Below are 18,697 nucleotides of genomic sequence, written 5' to 3'. Positions count from 1 at the left end.
TGCACTGAGGGCAGCATACACAACAAAACGACGATCAGGCTTTTGGAACACTGTACACAGTACGGCACCGTGGTTGCTATGCACCATGGCTTATATGTAATAGGCAGTTGTACTAGAGATCTCTAAATACGGGTTTACAGTTTTTGGGTTAAACGGTACATACAAAAGGTAAAACGTTTGGTGAATCATGTCTACCTATATAAATAATGACATGAAATAATATTCTCGAATGCCAGTAGTAGTGGATTCGCTAGACTTATCATGGCTAAGAACATCGGCATTTGGTTTTTGTTGAAACAAACTAACAAACCATGCATATTGTTAAGAACAGATCGGCAGTATTACGCTTCAATCAATACTGATTACGACTGGAAACTGTATTGAAACTAAATGTATAACCTGTTAGTGACAGCGGTATTGCAATCACTCTTTGGCAGCGGAACAGATGAATAGCCATATGCACAATGACTTATCGCTCATGTTTCAATGGACTACTTAAACTACCAAGTGAACATGGTTAAATAGACATGAAAAGTATATTTTGAACCATAAGTCTATGCATTCCCACTCGTTTACAGTTTCTACAAAAATATTACTGCAAAATGTTGAAATGTGAATCTCATGATTTTATTATGAAAAATTAGTTGTATAACAATTTTGTTAGCATGTAGGGAAGCACCGGTCAATAATTTACATCAGTATAAAATCACAAAAGCCAATAAGTTATTCTATTGAATCAAAAAAGCTCCACATACTAAGTTACACATAACACTATACTGGCAAATTTGTAGAATCTTTTCACGTAGACAACTCTAGGAAAAGCGTGTAGATACATGAAAACAGCACCAAAATGGTTACAACAGACAATGCTTATCGACTATTTACAGGGTAAATCTAACTGTTTGTAGCTAATAGTGACCTGCGTTCCTCATCAGGCCCCTTGAGATCGGGTGACCTCTGACGCCGGCGATACATCTTAAAAATGACTACGACAACAGCAATGGTTAAGCTAGTCAGCGAACACGCTGTCATTGCCCATCCAAATCCACTATACTCTGCCACAGTGCCCGAGATAATGGGCCCAGTTAGGTCACTGTAATAGTACAGAATATAGTGATTTACATGCATCGCTTTAGCTACAGCTAGCAAAAAAAGAGCCATAGTTTCATAAGCAAACTCTTGGCAGCAGCGTATTGGCAGCAGCGTATTGGTATTTGAACATTTGACAAAAACATCTTACTTATAACGGGGTAATAACCTACACACACACGCATCTGGCAACCCATGATATACAGGATATTTATCGCAGAATAGACCATGGTCCATTGTGTATGAATTAGAATGCAGTGTGTTGCTGTCAAACGCGTGAGCCTATAGCAGGGGTCTGCGACCTTTTCCACTCAAAGAGCCATTTGGACTCGTTTTCCGCAAGAATGAACGCAGTGGGAGCCACCAACCCCCTTTGATATTTTAAATTGAAAAATACATAAATACTACATGTAACGTTTTCATTTAGCATTCAATGCTTTTATACCATGTTTACACCATAAAACGAAAAGGTGTGGTATGTATAATGATTTAACAACTGAGAAAACAAAATTACATTTTTGCAAAAAACAATAAAATAGCTAATAATAACTTGATCGTAACGTGAAAATATTACATTGTTTATAAGGTTACTTTCAAGAAAAATCACAATTTCATGTTTAACTCAGTCCTTCTTTTAAGAAACCCCGAACTTAAATTCTAGCTAGAGCAAATTTCATTCATGCAGCGATTTTTGCTCAAATTAGCTGAGTTCCGAGAAATACATCAGTTCCGAGAATAAATCAAAGAGTGCCGTGCCAGCTGGTGTAATTTTGGGGGTTTTATTGGCGCATAAATAATGACGCATAATAAGCAAAGATGTTTGATTTATCACCATAATTACTGTTTTTTAAATTATATTCCAAAATCTAGTGATAAAACTTCCATGTTTTTATGAATTACTCAGCATATGGTAAAAGGAAAAAATCCAAAGTCAGAGGGAGCCGGAGGGAGGGAATGAAAGAGCCGCATAAGGCTCCGGAGCCGCGAGTTGATGACCCCTGGCCTATAGCGTGACGAAGCAGACACATACAAAAATATAATAAAACAGTACGTAGCTGACCATGACAATCGGATTGTGAGCATGTAAAAGAAGAAATCAGTGTGTTGCTAAATGAGACCATAGCCTGAATTGCAGTCAGTGTAGTTATACGTAGGATATCTGAGTCTATTTCATAATCGATTGCACCGTATAATAAAAGCAAATATATTATATAAACATACTCATAAGGAATAAAACAGTTAATCAAACAAAAACTGAGAACGTGCAAGTTAGAGCTTTATAACAATCAGCTAGTAGAGAGGAGTTAGAGCTTTATAACAATCAGCTAGTAGAGAGGAGCTAGAGCTTTATAACAATCAGCTAGTAGAGAGGAGTTAGAGCTTTATAACAATCAGCTAGTAGAGAGGAGTTAGAGCTTTGTAACAATCAGCTAGTATAGAGGAGTTAGAGCTTTATAACAATCAGCTAGTAGAGAGGAGTTAGAGCTTTACAACAATCAGCTAGTACAGCGAGTGCTTTATGAAAATCAGAAAGTAGTGAATACCAGCAAAACATTCAAAACTCAATCGCACAAATGTCTAGACAAATGATGAATTCACTCTGCACATGAACATAATAAGTAAAGATTAGTAATAAGTAGTGAATACCAGCAAAACATTCAAAACTCAATCGCACAAATGTCTAGACAAATGATGAATTCACTCTGCACATGAACATAATAAGTAAAGATTTTAGCTGATATAGTAATATCTCTCATAAAGCCGCTTATTTAACTCCAATAATATTATGTTTCATAATATTTCACATCAACAGTATTGTAATTACTGTACAAAGTACATTCAGCATGATTGATGATAGCGTTGAGATTATACAACTAATATGAAAAGCTAAAAGTAATACAAATACTCATTAACTTCTACTTAGCTTACAAAAGTTACCCACCCTAAAGAAAACGCGCTGTTCCAGATACCCATTATCACTGCCTTTGAGGCATCATTCAGAGACTCTCTGCAATGCAATTAATAAACAGAATGAGCAACATTTATGGTTCTTTGACACTTCCTAAAACATCAAGAGAAAGATAGGTTATGACATTGCCTACTAAAATGCACTTGAATTTGTCTTCTCTTGGTTATTGCTGATAACACCACTTATAGATGCTTAAGTAGCCTACAGTATTTACAAATTTATCGGCGCTAATTTAGAGGTGGAACGAGACACGAGACGTCTCGAGTATCGACCTGTCTCGTCTCGGTCTCGACTTAACTATTGCCAAACTCGAGACAGGAAATAGAACTAAAGCGCCTGCGCACGGTTGTTAAAACATGGCTTCTTGCGGTAGCAACAACTTCATATATTGTAATGGATTGCGGGCAACTGCCTTTAAAGTTATACCCGGTCCGTTACTACCTGTTGCTACTGATTATGTTGGCCACTGAGTCTAATCATGTAGTCCGGACATCGGCCCTGTTATTTTTTAGTTCGGTTCTGTGTCCTTAAAACAGATACCGGGTCGTATCTAATTACTCTTCGGATAATCCAATTTAATAAATTAGACTTTTGCGGGTAAAATCTCTGTATTTTATCGTATCGTGTCTAAACACCAACCGCCCTTCATAAAATTCGGGCCTCTTTTACGTGGGTATATACTACCAATCGCGGGTAAAACTTGCCCGGACAGGGAGAAACGAACGAAAGGCCGTGTCGACCATAGTCCGTGTTCGGTTAACAATGACGTTTTGTTAGCTCAATATAAGAATATACATGCGCATGTATACAGTAATTAATATAATTTCATGAGTACAATTTAAATATAATTCACATACTACAGCTAATACACAAACAAAACTTAACATTAATGAAACGATAAGAATGAAAGTGTTATCGTGTGTTCTTTTAGTTGCGGTATTTCTTTGTAGAGCGACGGCTATCGGTTTCATTACACATTACATTAAAAAGTAAGAACTATTCAATAGATGGTAAAAATATACATGTACAAAGCAATATGTTTATAATAATTATGATCAATCAAGCTCAAAATTCTTAGAATATATAACTTCGGTATTTTAGAGCTGTTTGTGTCACTTTTGTTTACAAAAACTACATGCATATCACTATTAAAATGTTGTATTTAAATCGTTTACACTAGGTGAAAATTCAATTTAAAAAGAGTTTTATTAATTTTATATATACCAAGTAGCTAGTACTTGTGTAGTGAAATCATCACCAAATGCTCATTATTTTACTGTCTCGTGTCTCGAGTCTCGAATTTTTACAAGATAGTGTCTCGAGTCTCGTCTCGAGCTTAAAAAACCTGTCTCGTTCCACCTCTAGGCGCTATATCTATGAACTGTAGTAAATACTGCCTTATGTTTTGTATGATTGTCTTTACATTACATAGGAGCTTTACATTAAACTTTTGTTCATGTTGATCTCGATTGGCTTTTTTATGAATTTTAAAGTTTTATAATGTTATTGAAAATAAAGTTTGGCAATTGGCAAGTGTAACATACTATACAAATTGTATTGTTCAAACAACTTTCCATTGGGTCATAGTACTTTACACTTGGCTGTCTTCTTCATGAAGTTTAGTATCTCCAATCTAGATAGAGGTTCACCTGCTTATCATATTTGAATTTGATTGGTTAATTGCTATAAAACTTTAGTCTTGGTACACCGTGACAATATTAATAAAATACAGACAACGTTGCACAAGAATATAATGCCTTTATGGGGCTTTTGTATTGCCGATGTGCGCCACAGAGACGCATAGGTGAGAAATGTCTATAATTGACACAGGCTGTATGTTGTGCAACCATTGTGGCCTATTCGTAATGACCAACTCCGAGTTATACTCTCCGCAGCACCATTGACAGTACGCAACCAACACAGTCATTGCGTTTACAATTAGAGGAAAACAAGAAGACAAATCCAATAGAAACATGGATATGACAAACAGTCATATCCATATCGCAGCCTACTAACTCAAGCTATTTAAGACGATCTCAAGCTGCAGTTTTTAACAATTCATTGAGAGGCATACGCCTACCTACGGCCAATGAGACAAAGCCGAGTTGCTTATTGCATAACCTCATGTGTATAAGTCATCTCAAAAACTATGATGATTCTTATTCATTGTGGGGTAATTCTGATTGGAATGCGAATGCCGTATGCATTCTACCTGCGAGTAGCGAACACAACCCAAGAGCAAGTCTTTTACTCAACTATACAGTAGGTGCTCCTACAAGGTAAATAATCCTTTCCAAGAATGTTCACGTTATAGGGATTTTACATTATAAGAACAGTAAAATACATGTAAATTGCCCATACCATTCCAAAAGTTTTCAAAACTCACCTCTGTGGCGCTACAAAAAGGTATAATTTGACTCAAATTTTTTAATTTGTAGGCTGTACCGTAACTGCAGTATTACTGGTTTGCCTCGACAATTTTTCTCCTTTTTATCATCAATCGCACTGGTTTTATAGACCATGATTGCGGTAATTTTACAATAAGTTGATGGGGAGCGCATATTCAATGATCATTTTTAACAACTTGCTGGTTTTTTCTAAACAGCAGAGTCTATTCTGCAAAATAAAACTAATAACCAATATTTTATACGTCTACAATAAAGCAAAACAATCGAATATTTTTACTATAAAAAAGAGGTAATAACTGTTCATCATTTATCTGTACCCAGGGGTCAAGGTTAGGATAAAAGAGAACTTTCGACGATACTATAACTCGTGACATTGAGATTGGTGAACCAACACTAAAACACCTGCACCAATCGATCGCCTTTAAGTATTTATGAACAACCGCGCAGCTACCCATCACATGTATCTGTTTCGTCGACACATCTGACGACCTATCACGACAAACGAGAATGTCATGGAAGTTATATATATAATAGATATAACGCTATATTGCAAATCGAGTTTGAAAATTCATATGGATTTTTTACGTAGTACGAGGCAAAAACTTCACATAAACTTTTTACGTTATCTGGAATTTACGTTATAGAAGGTATCCGTTATAGGAGCGTCTACTGTATATAGGTTTGAGAAGCGGCTTGTGAAGGCGAAGCCTTGTCTCGGAAATAGTAGAGTAACTCCAATACTCACGGTCCAGATTCAGGAGAGAGTAGCAGATTGAGGCAAGGAACCACAAGGGCACCAAATGCGGCTCCCAACACACCCAGGCAGATTAGCAAAACCCACAGCGGTCTACAAAGTACAAAAACATGTGTAATAAGTTCTTGTCCACAGAGAACAGGAATGAAGCATAAAAGAATATCCACACACCAACTGAACTGAAGCTGTCGATGTGAGTATATCTCGGTGAAGCCAGTGAAGTTATAAATACCGACCATACGGAGTAGAATCGCGCACAGAAAATTAATGTTGGTTCAGCTATTACCTATCTTATGAATCATGATTAAATCTATCATTTGCTAATATATTGTCCAATCAGAGGTGAGCTTCAGCATGACTGAACCAATTGAGTTTGACTCGAGACGTTCAGCTGCAAGCTGTTACACTTTCATCACTTTAACTATTTCTATCAACTGTTGTGAAATCAGAAGCTTCTCATTGGTTACCGCAACTCTAGTATAAAGTATCATAGGATTGAGTTAGAACTGTACGAAGACAGCGGATTGAGTTAGAACTGTACAGAGACAGCGCTGGCTGACTAACCTGAAGTCTATAAATATTTCCTGTGACTAACTTGGCAAAATACTCATTAGGGGTTTTAATACTGAGTTCTCGAGAACACTAACTGTAGTGATAAGATAATTCCTCAATATACCATGTAAAAATTGTCTTCACAAAGTCCTGACATGTTTGTGCCATTTTTAAAAACAATAATCACTTTGCATTTTCTTGTAAAACTACATCGTGATTTGCCTTCCTTGGTTTGTTACACCTACCTATGCAATAATTGACAAAAGCTTGTACAACAAATTTTATAAATTGGCTGTTTTGTGTTTTGAGATAAGTTAAAAAATGTAAATACTATATTTTTTCTTCTTCTAGTACGTATTATAAAATGTCTTATTAACGAATATTACAAATTCACCAACTTTGAAATGCTTAGAAATTGGGCAATCATGACATAACATGATCAATAGCTCATGCAAAATTAAAAAACAACAAATGGAAGTTACTTGACAACTTGCTACTACAGAAAATATGCATGCCAGATTGATCAGTATTTGCAGTTTATGTTTGCTAATCATAGACTGAGCTCCACCAAACTACAAGCTACAAAAATGCAGTTCGGTTTCTAGTGGACACGCTTGTTAAATTATAAAAAAATTAATTTTATGCACTGTTTGGCCTGCATTTGTTTCTACAAATGCATTTAAATCAATGTCTCTGAAGTCTAAAAACCCATGTTAGCAATTACCTCGGTAGTCCTGGAATGAAGGGAGATGGCCCGAGCATTGCGAAGGCCAAGCTAGCAAGTAACAGACCCAGAAACAACACCTTTAATGAGTCAACTTGCTTCTGTAATTTTAAAAACAAAACTGGTAAGCATAGCCCTATTACAGTACGTAGTCGTAAAACATAAAACAGAAGTTCCTAGGAAAGCCGATAGCTCGCTTCAGCGTGTTACAACTGAATCAGAAGCTGACATAATATACACTGACAAAACCTGAGCTCCTTAAGAGCATCAGATGCAATCATTGAGTTATTTGTACCACATCAGGTAACCTTACAATAGGGATGAGTAAGAACTAACTATTCACATAAAAATGGATAAAATCGCAAGCTAAAAGGACTGGATTGGTGTAATGGATGAAGAAGCAGTTTTTGGTATACTTTGTAAGTTATGAACAGTGTAGCTCAGAGAAAATGAGGCAAAATGGAAGAGCAGGAAGTGCCTATAAACTCTTAGCGTGAGTGTTACAGAAGATTATAACTATCACAAAGCTACCTATTCAAACTTACCTAGCGAGACTTTACTGTACATGGAATGGTTACAGGAAGGATGAATAGTTTAGATGGCAGCAGGAAAAAATACTGATCCATTTCCTTTCCCACACAAAGCATTTGATATATTAACCAACCCAGTAGGGAACACAGAAGCGTTACATAATGATTACATAAAGCATATTCTAGCTGAAACGGTTTCTGAATTTAATCTCCGTTCAAGTGTAATACTGGAGATGGACTGAAACTGAGCTCGTCAACTATTGGTTCAGCTATGAGTTAATGGACAACCAGACAGGGGGTAAGTGAAAACTGGGTGTGTTCATTATTGCAGATCTTCCACTGTCACACACATGCACCAGCATTTCTATAGATGAATACATACCAAATGAGACTAGCCCAAACTGTAATAATACATATCATCTAATTGACGGGTCTTTGCTAAACAAGTCAACTATAGTATTCCTGTTCCAAAGAGTGCGAGACACAAAACTAATAAATTTGAGTTTGATAGATAACTAAACAAGCGAGGCAAAGCTGACAAAGTAGCTAATCACAAACAAACTCCTATCAATAAATACTATTTTATATCAATTTTATATCGCTAGCCAACTAAGTTGTTATATGCAAAAATATTTGAGTAGAAGTTACGTTTTAAAAAATACAGGGCGATGCTTATCCGTGATAACTTCGAACTGTTACAACTTGTTTAAGAGTTTCAGCATCTGACTAAAGGAATACGTACTTGAAGAGAGTTGTTTCTATTAAAGAAAGGATAATTCACTTGTTATTTTATCTATTGTACAACTGACAACTGTGAAATTAACAAATTAACCATTATGTATACTGATGTAGATAAATATATCTCTTAGCGAGTACTTTTCTGGGATCCGCATAGACAATTTGAAAGTACCTTAAAAGCATTTTCTTGTACAACATCGTAGTTTTTCCTTTATATTAGCTTGGTTAATCCAACTAAAGTTTCATAGAAATGATTGTATGTAAATTCAATAGATCAATTAAATTCAACAATGATAAACTGAAAAATCTTGAAAATTAAATAATTTTGTGTTCAGGTACGATTACTATAGACACAGACTTGTGAACACGTGCGTGCAATGGTATAACAGCATAGCATAAAATGTGAGCTGTGAATTAGGGGGTCACGATAAAACTCATGAACAAAATAAAACAAGATGATAAAACAAGGCATGAATTCCAATGATGAAGGGCCATTCACACCAAATCTAACTGCTGATAGTTGTAGATATTTCTCAAGCCGACAGACCAATGTTGTAGGCCTCCCAAGGTTTGCATACAAACTGACATAGTTTCTTGGCAATGTTAGGATAGGATTGAGCTGACATACCCATTTTTCAAAGACTTTTCCAACAATTGCTGTTGCCACGGTGTACATAACAGACAGCACAATGAATATAAGAGCACATATCTCCTCCTCTAAACCAAACTAAAAAGAGTATAACAGAGAACAGTGGTTGGAAGGTGGGAGCTGGTATCAATTTACATAAACAACTTCATTGGTGAATGTCTTGTACAAGAGGAGGGAGTAATGGTTCGGGAATCCATGGGAAATACTGCGAGGGTTGACCGACTATTTGAACATAACGCCACAATATACAGTAATACTTCAACTTACGAGTGCTCCAACATACAAGAAACTTGAGATACGAGCCAGCTTTTCAACAAGTTTTAGCACTAACATGCGAGCCATGTTTGAGATATGAGCACGTGAGTCAGTTGCCAAGTATGCCGGAGGTGTTTTATGACAACAGCATCAATCTGTATTTTTCAACTGCACAGGTTATACTTTTGTACCGTGTTTTTGTGCGCGCTGTTCAATGCAGAATTATGTGAATTAAAAGTACTGTGCGTAGACCGAAAGTTTGTAAGTAAAATGAAAAATAATGCAAAGAAAAAGCAAATGATAACAATTGATATTAAACGAAAACTTATTAAAAAATATGCGAAATGTGTATGCATGATTGAGCTAGCTCAGCAATATGACAGAAATACATCCACAATTATCAAACAGAAGGATTATATTCAGGGCATTTAGCTCGCAAAAGGACTAACCGTAGTTTCTAAACGGCGCAGCGATCTTCATCACCGCTGATGGAGAGATCGCGCAGGCATTGGATAAAAGATAAACAATTGGCCGGTGACAGCATAACTGAAACGACGCTATTTAAAAAGGCCGGTGCTATCTATCAAAACTGTAAAAATAGACATTCGGACAAGTTGGCTAGTGGTCGTGCAGTAAACCGTTGTGAAGACACCTGTGTTCGTCCTAATCGCAACATGTTGAAAGGGCGACAAAGGCAAACATCCTTAGATAGGTCCATCTTAAAACGGCCGGCTAGTCGTGAAAGCGAAACAAAAGGAAAATTAGCTAACTAGCGAGAAACTTCAAACTATGAACGCCGAAGAAATTTTAATTACGTTAAGTTAAAAATGAAGGTTTGCTTTTAGATTTGCTTCTAAGTTTGTCTTTTAAGACTTTGATAAAATTCAAATTTATCAAAGTCAACTGTTGTAATGAAGGATAACTTATATCTCTCTATCTCTCTGGCAAATGCTTGCGTTAGCTGTTACTGTATGTATTTAATTTTACATTTTAATTTAACACATTTCCTTGCATTATTTTTTATTTGTTGTTTTTTGAAAGCAAGTGGTAAGTTAGGACAATAACCAACAAGTTCTTTCTGTTACAATATCTTGTTTTGAGTGTTTTATTTGCATTTTTCAGAGTATGGAAATCAATAAATATATATTTAATTGTTCTATATATAAATAAATTGCACCAACATGCGAGTAAATTGACATACGAGCTCAGTCTCGGAACGCATCAAGCTTGTAAGTTGAAGTATGACTGTATAGCACTCCAGACTGTTAATGTGTTTCCATGTACAGCTAGTAGGCTGAGGTTCGATTTATAAACTTACTAGCGGAATGCACGGCAGGCGGGTATTCAAAGACAGCTTATAGAATATAGACAGTGGCAGGTAATATAGTTGCCTGTCACTTGCCATTAGCCTGGCACATTGCCAATGGCTAATTTGAATAACCTAGTATCCATATTGCTAAACTTATTAATAAGAGCAGTGAGAGCAAGCTTTAGTGATGTTGCGCAGTAACGCAGTCGCTATGCGTATTTTAACCTAGATAGCGACTTAAATCGCCCAATGAATCCATGCATCTCGCGTAGCTCGATTGGTTAGTGCGTACTTTCTTGGGATCCCCTTAGACAATTCGTCTGGAGAACAGGAGGTTCTGAGATCAAATCTTCTGCGATATGGATTTTTCATTTCAAGATTTAGAGTAGCTATAGCTGAATGGACCAAATCACAGATGGACTGAGATTTACATATATAGATAAACAGTGACATATAGCAGGTGCTATTAGGGACATAATCAATGACTAATTGCATGATAACTTACCTTAACGTACTGAAGAAATCTCTAAGCACTTGTTGGTTAGCAATGGCTAGCAAGCAACTGCTAATGACTCAGTTATGCTATAAATTTACACAGTTGTCAGGGTTCAAAGGGATCTAAAAAAGGGCGGCTGACAGAAATCAGCTATAAAACGAGTTCACTTATACACAGTGTGACTCACCTTTTTACGTAGCTCAGGTTCTAAGACAGGGTCGAGACTTGTCCACATTAAACCTGTCACCACAGTACATAAAAACGAAAGGCTTATATTTGGTTGTAAAAAAATCCATTTGTAGGAAGCTGCCTGACCTTCATCTGCATCGCTGGCATCAGCTATAAGAAAGGAAATTACGTAAAAGTTTATGTGTAAGTCAGGCTTACCTGTCAGCAAATGAAGCTATTAGTTGACCAAACTGGTAAACTGATAACGCTTTCACAAAGTACACTTATTTTTTCAGCAGATATCCACTCGGAGACATTTCACTGCCAGCAGCATACTATTTCTAAGAATGTTAATCACTATGTTTCCATGACGCGCATCATGCAGATTTGGAGTTGTGCGCAACCGTGTGAATTAAGTGTTTCTATGGACATTCACATGATGGAGATTAACTCCAGCGCCTTGTTGAGAATAGGTAAGGAATTGTACGGTATAAGTTAGTAATTAGCGCCGTAGTTAGCGACGCAAACACGTGAAACTTGATCGAGAAAGGACAACGAAAGCTTGAAAACGTTTAAAATTGAATAGCTGGCGCAGTATTTTAATGCGCATCATTTGCAAGTACTCTTTCCATTATTCGCAGGCATGATGGATTCGATAAAGTTTTGCAAATCACAAAACTCGCTTAGCCTGCAAATTTATGACGTTTCCATGACGCGGTTAACTAGCGGATTAGCTCAAATTTGCAAATCATGCGTGTCATGGAAACATAGTGAATGTTCATGAAGGAAAAAGAGTAATATTACCCTAATTTGAATTGCAAGCAAGTTTTAAGACTTCAGAGTGAGTCCAGACCCTCAACTCACAATCCAGTCATCCCCCTAGTTCAAGTATTGATAACAAGCAAATATTAATTCGAAGAACCGCTCGATGTTCTGGTGCTTAGTCTATTACATCTAGAACTTTCTAAGACTTTGGCCAAATTGAACTAATTCGCGATGGTGCAATGCATATATGTAGTATAATACATTTATCAGCATTTTTACAATGACTAGCGAGTATGTACTTGGCAGCGCAAAGCCAGAAATCACTTCCACACATGCTGACAGACATTCGAGCACGTGTGTGCTAATAAACTAAACTCCTAGATAACAGCTAATGGTTGAAATTCTGTATCTTCATCAAGTTGGTAAACTATTAAATTAGAGAGACTGATAGCATAGTATCGCCATGCCTACCGTAGGTATTTTGTTTCCATGATGCAACGAACTCTCTTCCCACTCTACATATCTTAATATGAAAAGTGTGAAAAGAGGCATGGCATAAAATTATAAATGATTATTCACTTTAAAATTGAGACGCTTGTCCATTGAATTAGGGGTGGGTAAAGCATTTGTTCGTATTATTCCATGCCCATACTTACATGTAGATTATATGTATTACTAGCTGTACAACCCGACGTTGCCCGAGTAATAAAAAAGTCTTTGGACAGAAAATTGATTTGTATTTAATACATAACAGCATTTGCCATTTTAACTTTCAAACTCCATATCATGAGAGAAGTGTTTGTGTAGCTGAAATAAATTAAGAAAACAATAAAAACAACTGTAAAGGTTTTAAAACTTTGTCAAACAACTTCATATCATGAGGAAAATGTTTCGTACAGGGCAAATAAATAAAAATAAAATGACTATAAAAGAGTTTAAATGTAAATGTGAAATAATTAGCAAGAAATGGTTAAATCAAGTCGGTTTTGCTATGATTACAATAAAAGATAATTCGGTAATGATAGAATTAATACGAACTGAGAAAACAAAATAAAAATCCTGAATATGTAGAATTAATAATAACAATTCTTGCATAGAAGTGTGTGTGTGTATAAAAAAAGGTTACTGTTCCAGCAGAAGCTATCCATCAAAACTTTGAATACGACGATACTGGTACCTCTCGATACCGGTACAAATGTAAAAATGAGATATCGTACTGTCTTTTCTGACCGAACGAAGAGATAATGTCGAGGCTCTTCTCACGAAGACGATATAATTGTCCGCGTGAGAAAAATTGACCTTGACCCCAGTTATAGTAATGGAACCTTACAAAAAATACTTTTTAACAGAGGCATCGTAACACGTGGCCACATTGGTAAAATAATCAGTGTGCGCTATAGCCGAAATGACACACATATTCACACACATACTTTGAGAAATATATATACATGTATATAGATATATAGAAGATTTAGCCATAGAATTTTGAAAGCAAAAAAGGAAGCAGACAGACCCCATCAACAATTGACACTTACTGTAGGGAAAGACAAAGACCAGAGTGAAAAACATGAGGATAGAGATTGTTCCAATACCGCTGAAGGTCAGCATGAAACCTCCGGCCTGCAAACACAAGGCTGACTGTCAACATCAGCTAGCAAATACTAAACGCTGTCCAGCATATCGCTGCCTTTGAATATTAATGATTTGTATGCATTATGTTATAGTCCTGATCTCCGAGTGAAGTCATTGGCAAGGTTAGGTGTTCTGATCATGATAATATCATCAAGGCACAACCTGAATTTGTAACATAGCAGTGAGTGAATAATGCACTAAATGCCTGCACACCTTGTAGAAACCACTACCCAGTGCTGGTCCAGCCATCACTCCAAGTCCAATAGCCGTTTCTATATAACTCTGCAATAGATAAAAAAGGTTCTTCATTGATAGACAAAAGATGCTATTGTGCAATAAAAATGTTTAATTGCCCCATTTATATTTGCCATAATCCCATCTTCGCAAAGGACTTCACGTACCCTCATGTGCCAAAAGGGAAGATTTATATTTGCTCTAAATTTACTCGAAGTTGAGCCTCAAGAAAGTACGACGAGTGAGCCATGTTAAAACTCACAAATCAGAATGAATTGTGAAAACATGTAATCTTAAATTAATGGTTGCATATCACAGTATTTGAATTGTTGAATACATAGTTGAACACCATAATATCTGTATTATTAAATGAACAGATGTTATCCATAATATTTTCATTAAATAATAGCTGGTCTTTTTGCATTCATGACATGACTTCCTACTGTAGCAATATTTACATGGTTATCAATATTGAGGATAAACTCTCGGGTAATAATGCATTTGTGGATCACCTATGAACCAACACAATGAACGAAGATTTTATAAACCCCTAACTATATCTTTTGATGAAGACAACAATTTATGTAATCTGCAATTTGAGATATACTGCAAACATAAATAGAATTAAAACACATGAAGTTAATTTCTCTTAATAATCTGCTAAACTCCTACACAGTACACCTCTACTTACGAAATTAATTCATTATGAAAGCTGTTTTGTAAGCAGAAAATTTTGTAAGTAGGAATGCATTTTACCCCATAAATGCCCCAATCTGCTCCAAGCTTCCACAAAACTCCAAAGCAATATTATGAATTTAAATGGTGGTTAAAACCTGTAAAAAATATACGTTAGAATTAGATTGCTGCATAACAAATAGAAAAAGTTCATATAGAAAAAAGAAGCAAAGCAATAACAAAAATTACGAATTGTACGTTTGTTTACTGTCGTGGGTGTTGGCTGACCAAGAAGGAAGGAAATTGCTGGATGTCAGCCAATGGCAGAGCAGCTTAAGGGTGACACTTTCGAACTGTGCTGCCATCCACTTAAATTGCCAGCAAAGAGTTTTTAAATTTTTGGCCTTTTATATTTAGAAGCATCTTTCATGATTCTTAGCAATACCCCTTCTTCCAGAAATATTTTAGAAAATATTCTTAGAAGTTGGAAATATTTTTTATTCGACTTTTCTTTAAAACATCTTGACTAAGAAATATTTCTAGGAATTTACGACTTTAAGAAATTATAGAATTATGAAATTATAGAATTTAAAAAGAATATTGCTCCATTAATGAAACAGTATCCACTCAAAGACTTTTCATTAATGGAGGTTCCACATCATTTAGTTTTTGTAAGATAATACATTCACCCCAACATAAAAAAAACAGAATTCATTGCATTGCTTCAACTATTGGTCAAAAACTAGAATTTCCCAAAATAGTTTCTGGTACACAAAAACGTATGTACAATAAAGAACATGTTGTTTCAGAACTGTTATACACATGTACAACAACTTGTGCAGAATAAACGGTTAGTTAACCTACCAACACTGTTGTAGAGTTATCCTTGAATGAAATCGCAAAAATTGTAGAGCCAGAGGTGAAGACAGCAGTAGTACCAACAGCCATCAGTAGCCGGATAGCTAATGCTGCCACTAGGAACCAATAGTTTATCCCAGAGTCAGCAGAAGGTATCGGAAAATAGGCCAGAAGGCCAAATAGTACACTTGATACTCCCATTGTAAATATGCCTGCTAGCAGCATTGTACGCGGTGAAATCTTGCCAGTCATCTAAAAACATAAATGAAAGTTCTTCAAAGAATCTAAGTGAAAAAGAAAAATCAAGGGGTCATATTTAATCTCTAATAAGAGGTCATAATTCTGAAAAGAAATGTATTATAAAATGTTTTTTTTAAATACAAAGTAGTTGAGAACGATAAATTAGATATTCCATCTTTCTAGCCTTGCAAGACCACCATTATAAAAATATAGCTAAAAGGGCAACTCACGTTGAAACAATATCTAACAATAGAATATTTCCAAAGCTGACCGTTGGCCAATTGATGGCAGAAATACACTAGAACTATAGCAAGCAGAGCATAGAAAGTCTATACTGACTCACCAATTTACCACAAATTGGAGAGAAGATGAGCATGCCGGCAGACAGGAGAGAGAGGATAACACCAGTCAGACTACTACCGATGTTGTGCTTTTCACTCTACAATAGTTCGGTTGGCCTAAACTGCAATTCATTCTAGAACTGATAGTAGATCGGAAATAGAAACTCTGTGAATGTTACATGAGGGTTTGCTATATAGTGCCTAATATATAACAGATATAGCCATGATTCTGCTGAAATTCACCAGCTGGCCTTTGTGTTTCAACACATATAGACAAAGCCATAGAGGTATTCACTACTTAGTCTATTCTTGCAACAAATATGGAAAGGCACAAAGGAGTAAACACACACAGGCTTTGCTCTATAACATATGATCATCACTGTGAGGGAGTTTACCAGATAGCCTGTGCTCTATAATAAACAACGCCTCATCATTATCTTCAATCAAGTCAACAAATAGCAAGTAATTGCTGCATAATGATCAATGATGGACTCAGCTGGTGCTTCTATTTATTATCATTTTATCAATGGTTAAAACAACAGTCAGTTTTATGCGATAACAGTGAAAAGCTAACTTATTTGTGCACTGACTGCCATTTGACAAGCATCGACTCATCCGACAGGCACCGACTGTCATCTGACAGGCACTGACTGCATCTGGTAAGCACTGACTGCCATTTGACAAACACTGACTACCATCTCGCAAACACTGACTGCCATCTGACAAGCACTGACTGCCATTTGACAAGCACTGACTGCCATGTAGCAAGCATTGACTGCTATCTGACAAGCACTGACTGCCATTTGACAAGTACTGACTGCCACCTGGTAAGCACTGACTGCCATGTAGTAAGCATTGACAGCTATCTAACAAGCAATGACTGCCATTTGACAAGTACAGCCAGTAATAATACTAAGAGTACACCATTTCTAGGAAGGTAAAAGCCATTGTTATTCTTGACTCAACAATTGCTATAGAAATAATTATTTCAATCACTTGAAAATGTAGTAAACCAAACAAATAAATTAAAGAAATGTTGCAAATGCCTCAAATGTAGCTTTAGTGTAATTAAATTGACTGTTTAGTGAAGAAAATTTCTAAGAATCTACAGCAGATAAAAGGTCAATGTTGGACAAAGGTGAGCAATAATTGAAGTCCCTTACATGTACAAGATACAAAGGTAAGCAATAATTTAAGTCCCTTACATGTACAAGATACAAAGGTAAGCAATAATTTAAGTCCCTTACATGTACAAGATACAAAGGTGAGCAATAATTTAAGTCCCTTACATGTACAAGATACAAAGGTGAGCAATAATTTAAGTCCCTTACATGTACAAGATACAAAGGTAAGCAATAATTTAAGTCCCTTACATGTACAAGATACAAAGGTAAGCAATAATTTAAGTCCCTTACATGTACAAGATACAAAGGTGAGCAATAATTTAAGTCCCTTACATGTACAAGATACAAAGGTAAGCAATAAACAATGCTGTATGTCGGTCGCTCCATTGGTAATCATAACGAATTTCGCGTAAAAGTTTATGCAGAAAAAACTAAGATTACAACGTTTAACCAAATACCAGTCTCTGTTGTAAACGTTAGTAGAATTTAAGAATAAAATAAATTGAAAATAAAATCTATAAGAACAAATAAAACTGACTGATACAAAAATAGAATTAAAACTGACTGAGCGCACAAATAACGACATGTTTAGTCGCTGTTGTTGTCTAAGTTCTCAAGTTCTACTAAAGTTTACCGCAGAGACTGGTCGCTGGTTAAACGTTATAATCTTATTTTTTCTACATAAATTTTTGCGCAAAATTCGTTATGATTACCAAAGGAGCGACCGACATAACATCGCAACCAAGCCGCATAGACGGACGAGAACAACTCCCTATAAGTGCACCTGATGCATCAGGTGCAGTACGTCTTGTGACAAGCTGTTGTGTTGCGCGCCCGCAGACTGGGGAACAACTCCGCAAAAACAACAGTTTGTCAAGACAGGCTAGTACAAGATACAAAGGTAAGCAATAATTTAAGTCCCTTACATGTACAAGATACAAAGGTAAGCAATAATTGAAGTCCCTTACATGTACAAGATACGCAGCAGTATTCAGTTATAACCAAATTCAATGACTCACCAGCTTGGGCAAGAATGGTGCTGGTGTGGACAGACAACTACCAGCAAAAAACTGTATGAGCAAAATAGAGACAATCATGATCTTCTGTTTTTTCGTATAAACAACAGCAGTTGTTGTAGTCTTGTCAGTTTCGCTCTCTTCACCAGCCATTGCTCTTGAAAGGCTAGT

General features: G+C 36.2%; 1 protein-coding gene across 1 annotated transcript; it reads right to left on the bottom strand.

Moving 5' to 3' along the window:
• Window positions 1–635: 635 nt before the first annotated feature.
• Window positions 636–18,697, bottom strand: LOC137394549 (MFS-type transporter SLC18B1-like). The gene is made up of 11 exons (XM_068081273.1): window positions 18,530–18,697; window positions 16,389–16,484; window positions 15,812–16,057; window positions 14,252–14,320; window positions 13,942–14,026; window positions 11,661–11,812; window positions 9,393–9,491; window positions 7,497–7,597; window positions 6,212–6,313; window positions 3,032–3,097; window positions 636–1,093 (listed from the first exon to the last, which is right to left on the bottom strand). The coding sequence occupies exons 1-11, from the start codon at window positions 18,677–18,679 to the stop codon at window positions 895–897; spliced, it is 1,365 nt and encodes a 454-aa protein (XP_067937374.1). The 5' UTR covers window positions 18,680–18,697; the 3' UTR covers window positions 636–894.

The sequence above is a fragment of the Watersipora subatra genome, chromosome 4, assembly GCF_963576615.1.
Source record: "Watersipora subatra chromosome 4, tzWatSuba1.1, whole genome shotgun sequence".
In the NCBI taxonomy this organism is placed as follows: domain Eukaryota; kingdom Metazoa; phylum Bryozoa; class Gymnolaemata; order Cheilostomatida; family Watersiporidae; genus Watersipora; species Watersipora subatra.
This window is presented reverse-complemented; position numbering and strand designations above follow the sequence as displayed.